Source organism: Schistocerca cancellata, chromosome 3 (assembly GCF_023864275.1).
Source record: "Schistocerca cancellata isolate TAMUIC-IGC-003103 chromosome 3, iqSchCanc2.1, whole genome shotgun sequence".
In the NCBI taxonomy this organism is placed as follows: domain Eukaryota; kingdom Metazoa; phylum Arthropoda; class Insecta; order Orthoptera; family Acrididae; genus Schistocerca; species Schistocerca cancellata.
In genome coordinates this window covers 4,740,876-4,763,286 of record NC_064628.1, presented here as the reverse complement: position 1 = coordinate 4,763,286, position 22,411 = coordinate 4,740,876, and the positions used below count along the sequence as shown (strand labels likewise).

The 22,411-nt window shown below is 40.8% G+C and overlaps 1 protein-coding gene across 1 annotated transcript in view; it reads left to right on the top strand.

Annotated features, from left to right (window-relative positions):
* Positions 1-22,411, top strand: part of LOC126176766 (protein virilizer homolog) — a 96,532-nt gene that overhangs the window by 23,399 nt on the left and 50,722 nt on the right. Inside the window, exons 3-7 of the mRNA XM_049923935.1 lie at positions 1,170-1,305; positions 7,153-7,377; positions 9,225-9,383; positions 10,647-11,985; positions 13,094-13,797. Coding sequence (XP_049779892.1) covers positions 1,170-1,305; positions 7,153-7,377; positions 9,225-9,383; positions 10,647-11,985; positions 13,094-13,797 — 2,563 coding nt within the window. The remainder of the gene's footprint in view (positions 1-1,169; positions 1,306-7,152; positions 7,378-9,224; positions 9,384-10,646; positions 11,986-13,093; positions 13,798-22,411) is intronic.

Below are 22,411 nucleotides of genomic sequence, written 5' to 3'. Positions count from 1 at the left end.
TAGCAATATTGCATGTCAACACAAGTTCAGCAGCTTATTTAAGCTTATTTATGTAGCACATCTTCTATTAGATTTACTGCACTTGCATCATCCTTCTGCCATTCTTTGCACGCTACCTTTACTTCATTTGTTGATTCTTGTGGTAACAACACACATTCCAGTGCACTATTAATAAATATCGTAGAGTTAACATGAATGAAGCACCATGGAGATGTGCCATTTCCATTTTAAACTAAGTTGTGTTCAATTCGACGTGAGCTTGACCCATAAAAGTAGAAGTAAAAGTATGAAGTTTTATGAACACCATTTGTTTGTTGAACAATTTATTCACAGTATATAGACTGGCAATGGCAAGGAAAGCATTTCTGAAGAAGAGAAATTTGTTAACATCGAGTATAGATTTAAGTGTCAGGAAGTCTTTTCTGAAAGTATTTGTATGGAGTGTAGCCATGTATGGAAGTGAAACATGGACAATAAATAGTTTGGACAAGAAAAGAATAGAAGCTTTCGAAATGTGGTGCTACAGAAGAATGCTGAAGATTAGATGGGTAGATCACATAACTAATGAGAAGGTATTGAATAGAATTGGGGAAAAGAGGAGTTTGTGGCACAACTTGACTAGAAGAAGGGGCCGGTTGGTAGGACATGTTCTGAGGCATCAAGGGATCACAAATTTATCATTGGAGGGCAGCGTGGAGGGTAAAAATCGTAGGGGGAGACCAAGAGACGAATACACCAAGCAGATTCAGAAGGATGTAGATTGCAGTAGGTACTGGAAGATGAAGAAGCTTGCAATAGGATAGCATGGAGAGCTGCATCAAACCAGTCTCAAGACTAAAGACCACAACAACAACAACTTTAAGTAACAATAAAATTACGAAAAATTGCTTTGTACATATTCAGTAGCCAAGTGTACAAAAAATTTATCCACATTGCTTCCGGTCATTGCGAATGCGAGTTTTCAAAAAGTTTTTTTGTTGATACTTGACATTTGATGACATGTTATGACATGATATTTGCAGAAGTAAAGGTCTTGCAAAGAGCTGTGTGTGTGTGTGTGTTTTTTTTTCATCAATTGCTTATGTTAAAAGAATGTGAATAATTGTCTTTTGCCCAGAATGTGATTTGTTGTGTAAGAGACTAACAGTGAATATTCCTGTCTTTCACAGTGCAACAAACCCCTCGCAGTTTGAAATAGAGTTCTTCGTGAATGACCTGAGTAAACCGGGAGCTTCAACGTTTGAGAGCCTTGGTGACTTAGAATACAAGCAAAATGTAAACATTCAGTTAGAATGTGACAGAAGGGTAAGTGTTTCCCTTAAACTTGTTGATATTTCCTAAATATTTAGGACAAAAATGTTATAAAGTTCCTTTGCAGTAGGGAATTAATCTTTTTTCCTAATTATTTTGTTTTATTCTGCTGTTGAAATTCGTTTGTTCATGATTCATTGTAGTGCTGATGCTACAGAGTAGTAATGAAACTTCCTGCATTGAAATTAGTGTGTCAGATGAAAACTCTGACCTACTGAATACTTTTACTTTTTACAAAATTTATTTCCACCTCTCTCTCTCTCTCTCTCTCTGTCTCTCTCTCTCTCTCTATCTCTCTTTCTCTAAAAAAAACTCTGGCTTCCCATCCTTGTTCTTTTAGGAATGGAGAGCAGTAAAATCATATACTGATGTTTCTAATGCACTCTGACAACATCTACTAGTTGCAGAATAGTAGAGGTGGATATTCGAGTGAAAGTAACACTTTGCTGCAGTACCACCTGAAACTAATTTTGAGAAAATGTAACATGACTGGAGCAATATCTGCATCTACATTGATACTCCACAAGCCACTGTACGGTGTATAGCGGAGGGTACCCTCCACCACTACTAGTCATTTCCTTTCCTGTCCCACTCGCAAGTAGAGTGAGGGAAAAACGACTGTCTATATGCCTCCATATGAACCCTGATTTCTCGTATCCTATCTTTGTGCTCCTTATGCGAAATGTATGTTGGCAGCAGTAGAATTGTTCAGCAGTCAGCTTCAAATGCTGGTTCTCTAAATTTTCTCAATAGAGTTTTTTGAAAAGAACATTACCTTCCCTCCAGGGATTCCCATTCGAGTTCCTGAAGCATCTCCATAACACTTCTGTGTTGTTCGAAGCCAATGGTAAAAAATCTAGCAGCGTGCCTCTGAATTGCTTCGATTTCTTCCTTCAATCTGAACTGGTACTGACCCCAAAAACTCTAGCAATACTCGTGAATAGGTCACACCAGCATCCTATATGCAGTCTCGTTTACAGTGAACACTCTTTCCTAAAATTCTCACAATGAATTGAAGTCAACCCTCCACCTTCCCTACCAGAGTTCTCATATGCTCATTCTACCTCATATCACTTTGCAACATTATGGCCAGATATTTAAATGATTTGACTGTGTCAAACAGGACACTAGTAATACTGTATCCAAAAATTACAGGTTTGTTCTTCTTCCTCATCCACATTAACTTGCATTTTTCCACATTTAGTGCTAGCTGCCATTCATCACACCAGCTGGAAATTTTGTCTACGTTGTCTACAGTCACACAACTTCAACACCTTACTGTACACCACAGTATTATCAGAAATTGACTGCAGATTGCTGCCCAACCTGTTCACCAAACAATTTATGTATATAGAGAAGAACAGTGGATGGGGCACTAATGACAATACCCTTGTCTCTGATGAACACTTGGAATCAAGGACAACATACTGGGTTTTATTATTTAAGAAGTCTTCAAATCACTCACATATCTGCGAACTTATTCCATATCGTATTTCCGTTAACAGCCAGCAGTGTCACACCGTATCAGATGCTGTCCAGAAATCTAGAAGTATGGAATCTGCGTGTTGCCCTTCATCCACAGTTCACAGTATATCTTGTGAGAAAAGGGGAAGCTGAGTTTTGCATGAGCAATGCTTTTCTAAACTTCTCTGTCTCAAGAAAATTTATTGTATTCAAACTGAGATTGATACTTTTGTAAAGTTTGTTTAATGTGTTTTTCGCTTCTTTAAGTAGCATGGCATAAATTATTCTTGTCATTTCCTTAATGATACCCACTATCGATGTACCCCCCTATCTGCTAATTTTACTATTTTCTATTCAGAGTATTCTCATGGTATGTCATTCGTAACATTTTGTCCTATAGTGAGTCCTGATGCAGTGTACCACTATTGCAAATGTACAGTACAATTCAGTAACTACCAATTACTCTATTTTTCATCATGTTCCAGAAATTTGCTTTTAATTAATTTGTCTGAAAGAATGACTGTAAGAGAATACTTATACATGTTAAAGGCTTGATTAATATCACTGTGTAAACTCAAATTTTAAACTGGACTTTAAATCCCAATAAGATCGGAAAAAAAATTGCTCATTACTTTCTCAAATTAAGCTTGTACCCAGTCTCTAATGGTTTCTCCCTTAAGAGGATGTTAAACCCTGATTTTCCTATTTTTCTCTTATTGTTCAAAGAACTTATGGGAATGCAGCCAGTTAATGTCTTTGTGACCATGTGTTGTCCTGTCTTCCACATCTTCATGATGAGTATGCTGTGGACACTCCCGTTTTCCAATATAACAATAGCCACTTTTACAGGACTGTACTCATAGGTTCCTTGTTTGATGAACAATCAGCCCCTCTATTGCACCTGGGCTGCTCTGCTAAATCAGTGATCTTAATCCCATTTACACTCATTCTCGGTGAATTGAGGCCATTATCAAGCATAGAGGGAGTGTTACATAATATTAACAGGATGCCTCCTAGGAATGATTAATTTTTTGTCTAATGTGTGAAAACTACTTAATATAAATTAAATGTGAATATAGTATTAATCAGTATTAAAAATTCTCATATTGTAGCATAAAAAAGGCCAATATATCGTGGCCAGTAGGAATGTAAATGAAGGGAATTAGCTCTTGATTTATCTGGCTGCCTCAAAGACGTTTAAATCAAAACATGTTTACATATTCACACTTTTAAACGTTAGTATTAGCACCCATGTAAAGTAATGTAATGCATCATGTCAAGTAAAGTTGTTGTTTGTTTGGGGGAAGAGACCAAACTGCGAGGTCATCGGTCTCATCGGATTAGGGAAGGATGGGGAAGGAAACCGGCTGTGCCCTTTCAAAGGAACCATCCCGGCATTTGCCTGGAGCGATTTAGGGAAATCACGGAAAACCTAAATCAGGATGGCCGGACGCGGGATTGAACCGTCGTCCTCCCGAATGCGAGTCCAGTGTGCTACCACTGCGCCACCTCGCTCGGTGTGTCAAGTAAAGTAACATGATCCATGATGTCATGTCGTATAATGTGACACACGCCATTTGTCATCCAACGTGGTATTTGTCATGTCATGCAATATGACATTACATGTCACTTAAGTTTAGGTTGCTGTGGGATACTTTCTATTATACATGCACGATGTCATGTCATATAATTTGACACACGCCATTTGTCATCCAACATGGTATTTGTCATGTCATGCAATATGACATTACACGTCACTTAAGTTTAGTTTGCTGTGCGATACTTTCTATTATAGATGCACTTCCACTGTTGTATACTTCCTATTGTAGATGCATCCCATACTCGAAAAGTACGTAAATTTATATCTGTTTGTTCTCGCACCCCTCACCGTACACGAAACAAGGGGTAAGTTTTAAGAGAGCTCACTGCCTGGGGATGTAGGTTCAAATTGCAAAAAAAGTGCAAATATGTCAAGAATGTTTTGATGTAAATGCCTTTGGAGGTGCCAGATAAGTCCAAAAGCTAGTTCTCTTCTTTTACATCCCCAACTTTGCCCAGGACATACTCCCCTTCTTTTGTGCTATGATAGTAGCATTTTTCATTGTGGTTCTCAATTTTTACTCTACCAAAATTTTGATATTAGACAGCCATAGCCTGGCAGCCAATGTCAATTTTTGTTTAACTTGGGCTACAACTGATGCAATATAAGTTTTTGCATTGTCTTTTGAACCATGTTGCTTGTATTGTGACAACAGATGAAGCTTTTACAAAACAACAGAATGACCATCAGTTACATGTATTTGTCTACCTTCTTGCAAAATTTGAAATGATACCTACAGTTCTGAAATAGAGAAGTGGCGCACATTAAAAACTCTCAACAAACATGTTTTCTGTATGTAAAATCCAAATGAAGCTACGTTTTTGAAAGGGAGTTTTCAGTTTTATCGCAAGAATGCATTTTTTTTTTTTATTTATTTAACTAACTTTTAAACTGTTTCCACACATTCAGTTCGCTTAAGAACGAATTTTGCGTGTACATTTAGGTTGACTGTAAACCCTTGCATCTCGACAATGGTTAAAGGTTATTGGATAAAAAAAAATTGTTTTAGCTTGATCCATTTGACTGTCTGAAGTTTAAAAGTGTGGAAGTGGCACACTTCAAAAACCTACCAGAAATACGTGTTTTTTGCACATAAAATCCAAATGAAACAAGATTTATTCAAACGGTTAAAACTTATCTTACTTAGACTAATGTCCGATACACCGATGGACCAAATTTAAACCATCAGCGCCACTCCAGCCCAGAATTGTTTAAGAATGACTGTTTTTGCACATAAATTATGAACAGTGCCGACTGTTTTTGCATGTAAAATCCGAACAGGCACATAAAAATGGTGCCATTAGCTAAGCATTAATTTCATCCTAAATTAAATCTTTTTCAAAAGGAATTAATCATTTCGCTCCATTTGCCTGGGTGGCAGCTCCAGTTTGTTGTTGTTGTTCAAACTTTGCTTAATATACTGTAAGGCAGATGTTCGAATGGCTATACAAATGGCCGCTGGTCCAGGCTAAACCAAACATGTTTTACTTCATGTTCCTAGCTGAAATAGGAACCGAGCACCAAGACCCTAACCAAACCACGATTCTGCACAAAAGCAATGAATTGTTAACAAAGGTAATTCACTGCAGCATACATCTGTGCAAAACTGAGGTACATTTTGAATAGCATAAAATTTTTGAATGAACAATACAAGTTGTTAATTATGGTGAATGTGAAGACCGTACTTAGCAAAATTCTTAGAGATAATGCTGGCATACAATGACTTACATGAAATTATTGTGTTCTGGGAATTAGGTCTTGCGGTGCCCATAGGTGGCATGTTACGTTTCCCCAGAACAGTCCTGTACATTGACTGCATGAGTGTGTGTGTTTCAATTTTCTTCTCACTTATTGTACTTGAAGGTCATTGACCAAACATCAGTTTCCTAAAGCATTAAAATGCATTTCTGAAAAAATCGAAATAGAAACACTTTTGAAGATTAGGAGATTTCCGAGCGTTGTTAAGTGCAAAATTGTTAGAGCTTATTAACATATCCACCTGTAGTTGAGTGTGTAGCGGATTCATATTTTTCAGGTAATGGAAATGTTAATTATCTAATATTACTGCATAATTTTTAATAAAAATAATGTTAGTATTCACAAAATTTAAACTGTGATAAAAAAAATGTGAAACATCAAATAGGTAACAAAATACTCTTTTTATTTCTAGAAATTGAATAGTATTATTGATGTAATTTTTTCATTTAACAATAATGCTTTTCACTTGTGTGTACAAAATTATAACTCATTTTCATAAAACCAGTAATTCAGTATAGAAAAGAAGTTACCCTTATATTTAAAAAAAAAAAAAAAAATCACTGTTGCTAGAAAGGTTCAAATTGTTATGCTGTGCACTGATATCCCAACAAAACTACTAATAAGCTCATATAGTTTTTGTACTTAATGGCACTCAGAGATCCTGTAATCTTCAGAGCTGATTCTCTTGAGGTCCCCCCCCCCCCCCCCCCTCAGAATTTCGTTGTTCTGCTCTAAGAAACTGATGTCCAGGCAGTGAACTTCAGACGCCATAAATATGAAGTAAATCATAAAGGGCAGAGCAGTCCATAAAACCCCCTTGTTAGACATTTGATGTGCTGTCATTCTGTTGATAGTCATATATAACAGTATTTTACTTGTTGATTTCTCCATCCCCACTCCTTCTTTTTGCTTTAATGAGCTACAATTGATAAATTATTTATAAGTCTGAGTGGCTGTCGTAATATATTTTGTGAAGTCGTGTTGATATATCACTTAAAATCTGTTCTGATTCTGTTTAGATTCCAACAGATGGTCTGGTGTTACGAGGCTGGTACACAACCATCACATTGGCCGTATATGGAGTTCTCACAAAGTCAGTTCAGGAACCAGTGGTTCCTCCAGCCCCTACTGTTATGGGCCCATTGCCTGTTCCCCCGTCAGTTCCCTGTCCCGATCCTAGAGTTCCTTCAGAAACTATAACTGCCAGCAGTGCAACAGCAGAGTGGGTTCAACAGCATGCCCAGGTGAGTAAATGGGGTTAAAAGTAAATAGTAGTGAGCACGTGCCATGTGTGTGTGCTTACATGCATGGTTAGTGTGGGTGTGTCGGGGGAAGGGTGTATACGTGTGAATGAATGAATGAATGAATGAATAAATGACAGTGAGTGATTATTATTATTATTATTAATTCTGATTATTGAAAATGGTATAAAACTTACACAGACAGACACAACTACATAGGGTTCTGCAGCTGGTGACAAGGTGATTGCAATTATTCTGGGTATTGTGCCACATCATTATAAAATACTATAATGTAACTGGATAGATAAAAGAATCTACTTAATAAGTGTCAGCAGGAGAAAACACATGACAGTTAAGGAAATGTACAACCTTTCAGAACCAGTAGCTCCTTCTTCTGGCAGAACATTTGAAGGGGAAGGAAGAGGGATGAAGGAAAAGAATTGGCAAGGTTTAGAAAATGGGGAGGGTAATGGAAAATTCACCCAGAACCCCAGGTTAGTCTTTCCGTCTCATTCTGCCTGGTAGGTCTTCCCTGACTTGGGATTCTGGACAGTTTTTCCATAACTGTCCCCATTTTGTAAACCTCGCCAGTACTTTTGCTTCATCCTTAATCCTTCCCCTTCAACCCTTCTGCCAGAAGGATGAGCCACTGTCTCTGAAGGCTTGCACATTTCCTCAACTTTTATGTGTATTTATGTTTTAAGCGTGTGACTCGAGGAAAACCATTTTAATACAGCCGGATTTGTAGTTTATGTGCAGGGTACAAAGTTTGTTAACATTTAAAAATCCAGTACTTTACGAAATATGTGGATAGAGAGAAAAAAATTGATACACATACTTGCAATGACATGAGATTTTATTGAAACCAAAACAGAGTTTACAAAATGACCAATTGATGGTGCTTCATATGATACGAAGGCAATAATTACCATATCAGTTGATGTTTAGCAAGGATGATGTTCTTTATAACAAATGCTCAACGAGTTGGCCCATCAATCTTCAACAATACCTATTGTCAAGAGACAATGCTGTGAACAGCACTGTGTGGCATATCAGTAGGTATGGTGAGAAACTACCTTCGGATGTTGTCTTATCATCCATAATGAGGTCATGTCATCCATAATGAGGTCAGATGGTGGCGGTAGGTTTGTGACTTCAAATAGTCCCACAACCAACAATCACACAGATTGAGGTATGGGAACCTGGGAGGCCAATCATGACAGAAGTGGCGGTCCAGCATGTAGGGGTGGAGTGCCACCCTGCATAAAAGTTGTACCTTCCAGCATGTGTTTATCAGTCAGACTAGGGATGATGTGACTCCCTCTCATTTTATGCGCGATTCTCGGACAGCATCACTGACGTGTAGCTGTTCAGTGCCATCTATTGGCCAGTTATTGCACTTGTTTTTGGTTTTCAGTAAAATCCCACGTCATTTCAAATGTGTATCAATTTTTACCTCTATACCTACCTTATTCCCTGAATTAGTGCATTATCAAATGTTAACAGATAGTATATTATACTTTATACACCAACATGGTACAACACAGAGAAGAATTTAAATCATCTTTTAAAGACAGGTTTCTTTCCATTCTGTCCCAACATTTTTATATGTTGTGGAATTAAGTGACTGCTGAATAAGAGTAAACTCAATGTTTCTTGTCATGAGGTGGCACTCATAAAAGTTAAGCTCTTTCATCTGTTGTTACATACTGTCAAAACAAAGTACTAGCTACAAATTTTTGCCTTTCTTGCTGTGCACTTTCAAGACATACAAAATTAATTTGTGTTTGTAGGCAGTTGTTTGTTGTCAATGGTGTGTTGAAAATTGTATGAGAATTATTTTCTTGTAGGTGTCAGACATTGCACCACCTGTCGACAGAGGGTACATGGTGGAGACAAGTATTCCTCCACCAGATCCATACACCAACAGTTATTCAACTGAGCAGTACCATCCAGCACCAGACTATCCCCCACACCCGTATAGAGAAGAGTGGCCACAGCAGCCTCGTGTAAGCCACGGTTTGATTTATTTCTTTTTTGAGAAGCCCACATTTACATTAAAACTGTGAAAGTATTAATTGATCAAAAATTACAGTTTATATTAAGAATTGGTGATTTCAAAGCTTTATGTATACAAAATAGATACTGTAGTGTAGCATAAATGTTGCAGGCTGATCTCAAAATTTTCACCACAAGAAAATAAATGTTATAAAAGTGCCTCAAATGATGATGTGAGGATCTATCCATAAAGTTTCGAGTTTGACAGTGTTCAAGTGCATTGTTGCACTTAAGAAGACATGCATTGTTGTCATCTAGTGTACACTTTCCTCACAAGTTCAATATTGTGTAACCATCTACAGCTGTGAAAGTATCCCATTATACTATATGGTATATGTGGCGTTTAATTCATGTCCTTGGCAAAATTGAAAGAGGAGAATTTTCTATGTTGACTTTTTAAAGTAATAATTATAATATTATTCTTATTATTATTACTGTTGTTGTTGTTGTTGTTGTTTTAGAGAATACAGGGAGAGATTGAAACTAAGTCAGGCTCTTGAAAAAATTGATGTCTGCAGTACAGACAAGTACTTTGCGCGTTTGTAAGATTTTTTTTCCTTTTTCAGACAAAATTGCTTTCTTTGTTTATTTTTACTCCATAATCATCGATTGTTCAACAGTTTTCTCTCATCATTTACATTAATTATATGTGATCTTTGATACACTATGACCAGAAAATCTTAGCTCTTTTACATACCCGTTTAAGTTAATTTTCAGAAATTGCGCACAGTAGATTTTGACATGAAGTAAAGAGCTTCAGCTGTCTATAGTCTTTGGGGATTGAAAAATGATGTGTGTATACACGCTTTTAAGTTTTGAACATATTGTCTAGTTCACATTTTCTAACGACCATGGAAACAGTTGATTTAATATGATTAGTAGGAGTGTTGAAAGTTGTCAAACTGAATTATTACTCTTCTGGCATAAAAAAATGATAGACTGTTGGAAGTTCACAAGCTCTATAGAACAGCTGGTTATGCTTGTTTGTGCTATTTCGCTATGACTATGGTTGGTCTGTAAACTTGCTCTTAAAATTTATGCTATAACTTTGTTTGCGACACACTTTCAGAAGGTGATTCAGTTCTTTTGATCACAGTAGTATTTTAACTGTTATTCTCATTTCAAATTATATGTATGTATTGTGAATGAGTCTCAAATGCCTATCGGTGTATCACGATTTATATGCCAACAGATTATTTTTTTGGTATTTTCAGGCACCTCTTCATCAGCCAGAACAGTACGAACCTCCCAAAGACCCCAGACCACTACCACCATACGATGGGGAGCCATTACCGTGGGATAGTGGTGGTGTAGATGAAAAGTTACCTTGGGAGAGGGACCGGGGGAAGGAAAGAGAGAGAGATCGCGATCGCGATCGTGACAGGGACAGAGAACGGGAAAGGGATAGAGAGAGAGACAGGGATAGAGATAGAGACCGGGATAGAGATAGAGACCGGGATAGAGAAAGAGAACGGGAGCGTGAAAGGGACCGTGATCGTGAAAGAGAGAGAGAGCGTGAAAGAGAGAGGGATCGAGACAGGGACAGGCATCGGGATAGAGATAGGGACAGGGACAGAGATAGGGACAGAGACAGGAGTAGAGACAGAAGTAGGGACAGAAGTAGAGACAGGGATAGAGACAGAGACAGGGACAGGGATAGGGACAGAGATAGGGACAGGGACAGAGACAGAGACAGGGACTTCAGGGATCGGGAACCCGATTGGGACGATAGAAACCGAATAAGGGACGACAGGGAACGCAGTACGAGTAGTGCTCGGGAGTACAGAGAGGTTTCGAGAGAACGAGATCGAGACAGGGACAGGGACAGGGACAGGGACCGCGACAGGGATCGGGACAGAGATCGGGACCGTGACCGTGACCGTGATCGTGACTGGGCAGGAGCAGCACCCAGCTGGGGTCGCCGTGAACGCCCGGCTCTCACTACAGAGCAAGCACCTGCACCGTGGGTTAGTGGTTCGAATGTTGTCACCGAGCCACAGCCAGAATTGCATCACCCGTACTTGACGCCAGTTCCACCCCATCATCCCCATACAGAGCCCAGACAGCAAAGGCGGCTGCCGCAGCAGCCGTGGGACGCTTCCCCGGCGGTCGTACAGCCCGAACCCTTACCCGTGCCCGCCGCTGTGCCGGACACTAGGAAGAGGCCACGTTCGCCCCCTCCACAGGCCCCCGCCATTGCTGCTGTCGCCTTACGCTCTCCCAAGAGGCCACGTAGTCCCCCTGCACCACTGCAGCCACTTCAGCAAGTGCAACTGCAACTACAGCCACAGCCGTTGCCACAGCAACCACAGTTGCAGCTCCAGCAGCAACCACAACCGATACCGACTCAGCCTCAACCTCAGCCTCAGCAGCAGCCACCGCCACAGCAGCCTCCGCCACAGCAGCCGCCGCTGACACAGCAGCAGCAGCAGCTGCAGCTGCAGCAACAACAGTTGCCGAGTGCTGACGATAGGACTCCGCCATCTGTGACACAGCAAAGGTGGCTGCCCCTATCACCCAGCAGAAATGAGGTCATCAGCGAAGTGAAGAAAGGTACTTTCTTTGTTGTTGACTTGATCGTCAGTGTTCTTAACGCAGACAGATGCATCATGTTGTTGCTCCATCTCAAGTTGCGGAAGCTGCAGCAAAAATTCTGGCTCCTCAGCTGCTCGCAGCTGCTTGGAATAATATTCAGACTCAGAAACAGAGACACAGTCAGAACATGACTTACTGCAGGTACATTTCATGTTATTATTTACTCTCTAATTGTCACTCTGTTCCTAGGCTGACAAGTTGGATTCTTATGCTTCTGAATGCTGTCACACAGTTAAAACATACAATATTCAGAAATTTAGTGTCCTTATTCATGTGTATTTTTTCTGTTACCTGTTTTATGTTGTAGAGCCATGATATTAATTTACCAGAACAAGGAGTTACAGCAAATGATAAAACTGTGTAAGCCTTTTTCTACTTTGATACATTCTCATTTTTAATGCTGCCAGAAGTGTCAGATTTATAATAAATCAATGTTTCATTGGCATGAAATTAGAAATAATCATTTTCACAGTATTTCATGCAGTCAGAGGTACAGGAATCTTATACAATCTTACATATAGAGAGAGTTGCGTTTGCTTTGTACAGTCAGTGATAAGCATAAAGTGCATCAGTATAGTGCCTCTGTAACTAGTGATCAAAGATCATTTCCCGGGCAGATGTGTGAAGTCGAGTGATAAAACATGTGTGGTTGTAGTTAAAAGTATAACAGCATACCGATTTGCTGTATATGTGATTTAAAGTTACATTGTGGAGCTACAGGTGATACAATTCCTGTAGTGAAACATATGTGGGGAGAAATGTGAAAAATGATAACGTACTGGTGCCTGAGAGAGTGTCGTATCATTTTATTCCAGTCTTGCAACTACATTGCTATGAAATACAGTCTTGTTTTCATATCTCTCTTGATGTTTTGGTTATTGTTCTTTACCGTGTTAAAATTCCAGTAATAAATAGTGTTGTGCATATTGTGTGTGGGTTGTTAAATAGAAGATACAGAAAATTTCTTACCTTTGGTGTTAACAAACAAGGGTGAGGGTTAGTAATTTAAATACTTCAGTATAGGATTGTGTGGTTAGGCCAATAGGTTACACTGGTCCTATTACAGAAGTGAGTTCACCGACCCTGTCTTCTGGAGCTCAGCAGAAGTTTGACTCTCTTTCTCCTGGCGATGTGGAGTCCATATCGGAAGGGGAGATACCAGAAACAGAAGCAGATATGGAAGCCGAGTCATCTGCAGTTACTGTCAAGGTGGAACCGCCGGAGAACGAGAACGGAACTGGACCTGTCGTGGAACTCGGCAGCTCGGCCGTGCCCGGCGAAGCGTCTTGTGATGTTTTACCAGAAGTGGATGCTTCAGTGAAACAGGGCTCGGAGACACCTCCATCGGCAGTAACATCCGTGGTGAACTTGAAAGTTCGACCTGTAACTCCACCTATGCAGAACCCTGTTCCAGTTCTCATACCTGTGATTCCAGCTCCTGCAGCTGCTTCACCTGTGAAGGTTACGGTGCTTCCTGCAACGGGGAGCCCAACATCTCACCCTACTCCTCCTCCTCCAGTTACCGTTACCCCACCTGCTGCCGCCGCTGTCCCTACAGGTGCTGACAGTGGTTCTGCCACTGCCTCAACTGCCATGGTTAACCCCATCAGTGTAATTGCTCCAGCTTCCAGCCTGCCTGCTGCTGCATCTGGTGGAAGAACAGAAACACCCACAGGTTCACCTTTTCCTGCTGATGAACCCCATGTTGATGTGGAACCATTTGAGCCCATTCTTAGTGATGAAGAGATTGTCGATGAAACGGATCCACAGGTGTGTATAGTTTTCAAATATTTGAAAAGTAAACTTTGTAATTTTAAATTAAGATACTCCTTCTTGCTAAAGTTTTCTGTAAAAGATGACACTAACTCTGTAGAAGTGCAGACCCCTTCAGTGGGGACTGGAGAGAAAAAGGGAAAAAGCTGCAAAAGTGACTAAAGTTGCAGTAGGGAAAACCTTGCAAAAAGTGAAATTCAACACTTAGTTTCAGAGTTCCGCCTTCAGCTACTGAACTGTTTCAACTCGATTGGTGACACAACCTGTAAGCCTTTTGTTCCTATGCAAATATGGGAAACTTAAATCGACCTATATCATTGATGTGGCTATAGCACAACGAGTTTTATGTCATTAAGAAGGAATGCTGTGACTTTGGTATATACGGTGTTTCTATTGTGACACTAAATATCTTTACAGAAGGGTGGATAAAAAAAGAAGCTTCAATCAGAAATCAAATTGGTATAGGTGTCTATTTGAACAACTTCTTTAATGTTTATTCTGAGAGTGCTGTTTCATATTCATGTTGTACGAGGTGCATTCAAGTTCTAAGGCCTCCGATTTTTTTTCTAATTAACTACTCACCCGAAATCGATGAAACTGGTGTTACTTCTCGACGTAATTGCCCTGCAGACGTACACATTTTTCACAACACTGACGCCATGATTCCATGGCAGCAGCATTGGCTTCTTTAGGAGTCTGTTTTGACCACTGGAAAATCACTGAGGCAATAGCAGCATGGCTGGTGAATGTGCGGCCACGGAGAGTGTCTTTCATTGTTGGAAAAAGCCAAAAGTCACTAGGAGCCAGGTCAGGTGAGTAGGGAGCATGAGTAATCACTTCAAAGTTGTTATCACGAAGAAACTGTTGCGTAACATTAGCTCGATGTGCGGGTGCGTTGTCTCGTTGAAACAGCACACGCGCACCCCTTCCCGGACGTTTTTGTTGCAGTGCAGGAAGGAATTTGTTCTTCAAAACATTTTCGTAGGATGCACGTGTTACCGTAGTGCCCTTTGGAACGCAATGGGTAAAGATTATGCCCTCGCTGTCTCAGAACATGGACACCATCATTTTTTCAGCACTGGCGGTTACCCGAAATTTTTTTGGTGTTGGTGAATCTGTGTGCTTCCATTGAGCTGACTGGCGCTTTGTTTCTGGATTGAAAAATGGCATCCACGTCTCATCCATTGTCACAACTGACGAAAAGAAAGTCCCATTCGTGCTGTCATTGCGCGTCAACATTGCTCGGCAACATGCCACACGGGCAGCTGTCTGGTCGTCCGTCAGCATTCGTGGCACCCACCTGGATGACACTTTTCGCATTTTCAGGTTGTCATGCAGGATTGTGTGCAGAGAACCCACAGAAATGCCAACTCTGGAGGTGATCTGTTCAACAGTCATTCGGCGATCCCCGAAAACAATTCTCTCCACTTTCTCGATCGTGTCGTCAGACCGGCTTGTGCAAGCCCGAGGTCGTTTCGGTTTGTTGTCACACGGTGTTCTGCCTTCATTAAACTGTCGCACCCACGAACGCACTTTCGACACATCCATAACTCCATCACCACATGTCTTCTTCAACTGTCGATGAATTTCAATTGGTTTCACACCACGCAAATTCAGAAAACGAATGATTGCACGCTGTTCAAGTAAGGAAAACGTCGCCATTTTAAGAATTTAAAACAGTTCTCATTCTCGCCGCTTGCGGTAAAATTCCATCTGCTGTACGGTGCTGCCATCTCTGGGACGTATTGACAATGAACGCAGCCTCAGTTTTAAACAATGCGCATGTTTCTATCTCTTTCCAGTCCGGAGAAAAAAAATCGGAGGCCTTAGAACTTGAATGCACCTCATATTGGTATTTTTGAAAGGAAGCACCAGACTCACCATCACATATGCAGTTGTTCTTATCTAGTGTTGTAGTTATCTTCATAATTAGCCATTCCTTGATTTTTGTAAATAATCTTTGTACCTTTCCTTTGCTCTCCATTTGCTTGTTCATAATTACATCTTTCTCTTATCTTTTGTTTTTCCATCGTCATCCGATATTATTTTCTCAAATAATATCTTGGCATTTTGTAATTGTAACCTGTTGAATAGTGCACTGCTAATCTCATAGGCTTCGTACCTCCTTCACATTGTATATCTCCATTGGAAATAACTTATGCTTCCATTTATTTACAGACAAAAAACTTTTCATAAATTCACACACACACACACACACACACACACACACACACACCACTCTGAAACAGTATTCTTCATTTTTTCATTCACAAATGGATTGACAATTGTATGTTTGTGTCTCTAAATCTCGGTGCAATAATTCCATAGTATTAAGGAAGAATGGATTTATGATCCTGTAACCTAGCCATCTAGAGGTCAATTTAAGCAGTTTTCTTGCTGGGTTGGTTCCTTCAAAGAGGATGTGACCATTTTGCCCACTCACCCGTGAGCAATCTGAAGTCGTGCTATGTCACTAGTACTTCAATATCAAGAGGATGTTACACATCAAAGTTACTCTCTGATTGCTGATGCTGCTCGTACCCCTTCAGTTGAAGTGTGGTTAAGAAACATTATAATTTTTTCCAAACCCCTGCACTTGGCAATTCTGCAAAGTTTTTCTCCTAGTCTTCTTTATTAAATTGCAATGTGCAATTAAACCAGCATGTTATTGACACCATAAAACTCAACTGATTTCCAAGTACTTCGCTTGATGATCAGCATGATATTGCAGCAACCTATGCTGTTATAACAAACAGATCTCCATGTAAGAACAAAAGTGTGTGCATGTTAATGTAGGTATCGTTAATGCTGTTTGTTCATTGCAGTGTCCATTATGGTAGATGTGAAGCAAACACTATTTATTAGGTTAACAAGAATAAAATACTTAACATACAGGGTGTCACAGAAATGTTGTGACAAACTCCTAGGAGAAGTAGGGCACATCGTAAGGATTGAGAACTGCATAGCAACCCATGGTTGCAAACGTCAAGGTAAGTCATAGCAGAGGTCCAGAAAGGAAACGGGAGTGATTTATTGGACAAAATGTGTACCCATTGTGTAGTGACATTGATGGAGCATTGTTGGCTGGACATGTTCGAACACACCAGGTGTTTCTTTGAGTGTAGCAGCCGTGCAGATGATTCATGTGGCGAGATTCATTTCAGACTTCACAGGATCGTGATGCGTGAATGATTTCATGGCTCCCCAGAGAAAGAAATCAAGGCTTGAGAAATCTGGTGAGCATGGGGGCCAGGGAACCGGTCCAATGTACCTTGTCCTTTGATGTGGGACTGAGCTGTTAAAATGCCTACAAACAACCACGCCAAAAGAAGGAACTGCCCGTTCACATTAGAACCACATGCCATTTCCCACATTTGGTAGAACATTTTTTAGCAAGCAAGGAAGAACCTGTTTCAGAAAATTGTAACGATTTGCAGTGGTCAAGTGGGATGGTAAAATGTATGCCCCGACTAAGCACTCGATGACCAAACCTGCACACAAGTTAACTTTAAAGCTATGTTGTGCCACTTGGTACCGCACACTGTGGGGTTTTGTGGTGCCCACAAATGCTTATTGTGTGATTGACTATGGCATCCCTAGTGAATGTGGCCTCATCAGTGAACAACACATAAGCTGGGAAATACACATATCAAGACCTTGGTGCAGAAACCACAGTGAAAAATACGCATGTACAGGATGGTCAACGGTGTGCAATAACTGCACCCTTTGGAGATCAAAGACGTGTACAGACTCCACCTTCAAAACACACTGGACACTGCTATGAGACATTCCTGAGTCCCAGGCAATGGCACGTATGCTGCTGCTAGGATTAGTCTCCATGGTATCCAAGGCGACATTTGTGGCCTGCCCTCACCAGCTGTGCAAAATACACATGTATTACTTGCAAAAATTTCGATGCAGATGCACAAGCAAACTGTGTTGCAGTTGATACCTGTCTGGGAATCATTTTCGATAAATCCGTCCAGCAGCTCCATCCAATGCAGTCAGCTATTTCATACATTAAGTGCATGTCTGATAGCTCACTGTATACTGTTCCAAGTTGCTCCTATGCTGGCTAATACTCAAATGAGGAAATCCTCATGTTCCCCTCCAGTAATCTTGTGTACAGCACCAATTAGCAGTGTTCCCCTCCAGTACTCTTGTGTATAGCACCACCTAGTGGCATATGACAAAATTTGTGGCCGTGGGTTGCTCTGCAATATTCAATCTTTATTATGTGCCCCACCTCCCCTAGAAATTTGGTGCAACATTTCTGGAACACCCTGCATAAATATTCAAGAGAGATTCAGTAACAGAAACAGTGTCCCTGTGTGGAGCACACCCCACTGTTAGTAGTTGGCGTGGAAAAATTTGTCAGTCTTGCCTTATGTCTTGACACTCCTGAAGAACAAATATCACAACATTATAAGCCATGATTCTCTTCAAAGCTTACTGGTGCAATTATTCATTTTTATTTCAGTGAGAACTACGAGTTTACATATTTTTACGATAAATTTATTTACTTACCATTTGCAAATGAAACACGTGACAAAAGAATCTCTCGAAACACTCTTACTTCTTGCTTCTGTTGAAGTGTTTAATCTTTGAAAAATATTTTCTGAACATCTGGTGCACTGGAAGCATAATTTATTTTCCTGCTTGTTGAATTTTGGTTGCTAGGTGTTGGGGCAAAGTGTCATTGTACACAGCTCTCACTGTGGCTCAAACAGTTCCACTTTGAGGCATCGAGCATGCCAGTGTAGCCGATCCTCTTGATTTTCGTGAAACAGTTTGTTTTGCACTGATCCTTACTATGTATATAGGGGAATTACTACGCTTACACAAGAATTTTATGTCTTGTTTTTTAAATCATGATATCCATACTGAAAATTTGAGAATTAAGACTGTTTTTGCTGAGGATGAAACACTGTATTGTCTAAAATGTTTTCATTAATGTCTGCTTTCATTTTGAAATACTCAGAACTAACAGTCAAAACACAAACCAGAAAATCATCCCCGTCCATCACATCAATGAAATTCACTGTTTCCATTTGCTTATCTGTGCACCATATCATGCTTCATAATTGTGTCATTCTGTGCAACCTTCTTCCACTATACCATAGTCGAAAGGTGGTTCAAATGGCTCTGAGCACTATGGGACTTAACTTCTGTGGTCATCAGTCCCCTAGAACTTAGAACTACTTAAACCTAACTAACCTAAAGACATCACACACATCCATGCCTGAGGCAGGATTCGAACCTGCGACCGTAGCAGTCCCGTGGTTCCGGACTGCGCGCCTAGAACCACTAGACCACCGCGGCCGGCTCGAAAGGTGGTGTTCACGCCACACTAGAGAGGTGTGAAAATTAGAAAGCATGTGCATGATGCAACTGACACAGAACACTATGTGTCAATGGCTGTATCCTCTGGGTGTCTGTCTCTCATAGCACATTTCTGCTATTTTCTTTCCTGCCAACTGGCAACACTGGGGTATGCACCACATAGGGACACTCTTTATGCTTCTAATTTTATCTTGAAAATTTTTGTACAACCATTGTTTGTAAACGTAATACCTGTTCACTTCATGACAACCATAATGAATAGCCTTGCCATAACTACACTAACAAACATGCACATTGAATCACGTGCTACAGACAGATGTGGTAAAATAACGCAATTAGCTGGTGCATCACATGGTATGCTGCTTTTGCTACTGCAGATCGCCCCATCATTTGTCTTACTATTTGTACATCGCTCTAACAGGTATCACTCTTTGTGGTCAGTGGCCTCAGGGAAACTGAGGCTTATTGCCCCTCAACACAAGGTTCTTTTCGTGACCACTATGCCTGAGCTGTATTGGCCACCATCCACTGTGAAGGATGTATGATGATTGATTAATAAAGCATCCATTTTATTTTGGTTACTTATCATCTAATAAAATGGTGAAGAAGGATTGCTCCACTTTCTGCAACAGTTTAACTCACTTCTCAACATAAATTCACCTGGTCCTTTTCCAAATCTGAATGCACTTCCTTGACATTGACCTCCATCTAATTCAAGCTCACACCCTAACCTCGGTCCATTTAAACCAGTAATGTTCACGTAATCCAAGAAGACCCTTGTCATGGTAGTTGATGAGACTTAGCAGAATCAATGCAAATACATACTTGGCTGGCAGTGACATCTTTTCCTCATTGTCAACCTAGCATGAATTTCTTAGCAGAAAGCACTTCTGAGTTTAGCGTGTCCTCTGTCATTGTTTATGAAAGCAGCTGTACAGAGATAGCAATTGCTTTGATGTTACGTGTCATTAAGGTTGAAACCAAACAGCAGAAAATTCAGGATGGAATAATGAAAATATTAGGAAAAGGACAGAGTGCTACTCATCATGTAGTGTTGATGTTGATTCGCAGACAAGTGCAACAGAAAGACTGCGCAAAGAGTAAGCTTTTGACCAATAAGTGATTTTCTAAAGTAGTCATCACACACACATTCACACAAGCACATCTCAGGCACATGTGGCCACTGTCTTTGGCCACCAGTCCCAGACTGTGGGCAACCGCGCATGCTGGGAGAAGCAGTCTGGATGCTGGGGGTATGAAGGAGTCTGGGACTTGGAGAGGAAGGGTTAGCAGGGTACTGGAGGCGGGCGGTAAAGTGCTGCTTATGACAGCGTACAGAAATGTGTTGGGGACATGGTAGGGCAGCAAGGTGCAGTTAGGAGGTTGATGGGGGTTGGGGGTGGGGGAAGCGAGTGGTAAAAGAGAAGTTAAAGAGACTGTGGGTATGTTGGTTGAATAGAAGACTGTGTACTGACAGAGTTGGAGCAGGGAAGGGGATAGGTGGGTGAAGGACACTGACTAACATAGGATGAGGCCAGAGGGGTTGAGAGAACATAGGATATACTGTAGGGAAAGTTCCCGACTGTGCAATTCGGAAAACCTGGTGTTGGTGGAAAGGATCCAGATGACTCAGGCTGTGAAGCAATAATTGAAGTGAAGAACATTGTTTTGGACAGTGTTCTCAGCAGCAGGGTGGTCCAGCTCTCCCTTGGCCACAGTTCAGCAATGGCTATTTGTGTGGATGGACAGCTTGTTGTTGTCATGCCCACCTAGAATCCAACACCGTGGTTGCAACTTAGCTTGTAGAGCACATGGCTGCTCTCGCGAGTAGCACTGCCTTTGCCGAGGTAGATTATGCTTGTGACCGGATTGCAGCAGGTGGCGGTGGGAGGATATATATGGAACAGGTATTGCATCTAGGTCTATTACAGGCAAGGGGTTGAGTAGGGCTGGAGTAGGAATGGACGAGGATATTATGTAGGTTTGGTGGACAGTGGAATACTACTGTGGGAGATGTGGGAAGGATAGTGAGTAAGGTGTTCTTCACTTCAGAGCTTGACGAGGGGTAGTCAAAACCATGGTGGAAAATGGTATTCAGCTGCTCCAACTCTAGGTGGAACTGAGTCATGAGGGGAATACCCCTTTGTGGCAGTGTGGTGGGACTTTGAGAGATGGCAGATGAGTAGAGAGATAAGGCATGGGAGATCTGTTTCTGTACGGGGTTGGAAGGATAATTTTGGTCTATGAAGGCCTCAGTGATGGAGGTCAACATTGAGAAAAGTGGCTTGTTGGTTGAGGGGGAACAGTCAAAGTGAATGGGGAAGAAGATGTTGAGGTTCTGGAGAAATGTGGATAGGTTGTCCTCACCTATGCTCCACATCACAAAGACATCATCAGTGAATCTGAACCAGGTTTGGGATTCTGGGTGGTTAGGAGGGATTTCTGTAGATGGCCCATGAATGATTGTTTGTAGGTGATGCATTCAAAGGTGAAGTAATTGTGGCTGAGGATATAATTGATCATGCTGATTAGGAATGAGGTTGTAGGTTTGAAATATGTCGGGCATTGGGAAAGGTAGTGATCGATAGCAGCAAGGCCATGTACATTAGGAATGTTAGTGTAAAGAGAGGTGGCATCAGTAGTGACTAGCAGGGCATCGTTTGGCAAAAGAACAGGAACTGAGGAGAGTCTGTGGAGGAAATGGTTGGTGTCTCTTACATAGGAAAATAAGTTGCAAGTAATAGGCTGAAGGTGTTGGTCTGTGGGAGCAGAGGTTTTCTCAGTGTACACCATGATCCACTCAATACTCTCTCTTTAGTTCCTCTACTTTCTGACAGTATCTGCTCAGAACCTCTCCAGCGATTGACAGAAAGGAAGCATCTGTAAATGTTTTGGAGGTTTTCAGGAGACCTATCTCCAGTTACATTATGTTCCCTAAAGATCCTTTTTACCTCCACCAACACAAGTTCCACTGCACTCAGGCTCCGTTTGTATAGTGGCAGTTGAATCACTGGCTTACCTTGAATTGAATTGAATTGAATTTTATTTGATCCTGTAAGATTACATTGTGTACAGTAAATGTACGTGTAATATATAGGACATGTCAAAGTATCAACCTTGACTTGTGGTCAGTGTATTGACAGGGTGTTTATTGAGTCAAATAAAACATCAAGGAGCTTCCTTTTATCATGCTATTGTCACACTGGATGTTTCTCTTTTATAGCAAATTGATTACTACCACGTTTAAATCTTAATATGTGGGAAGTTT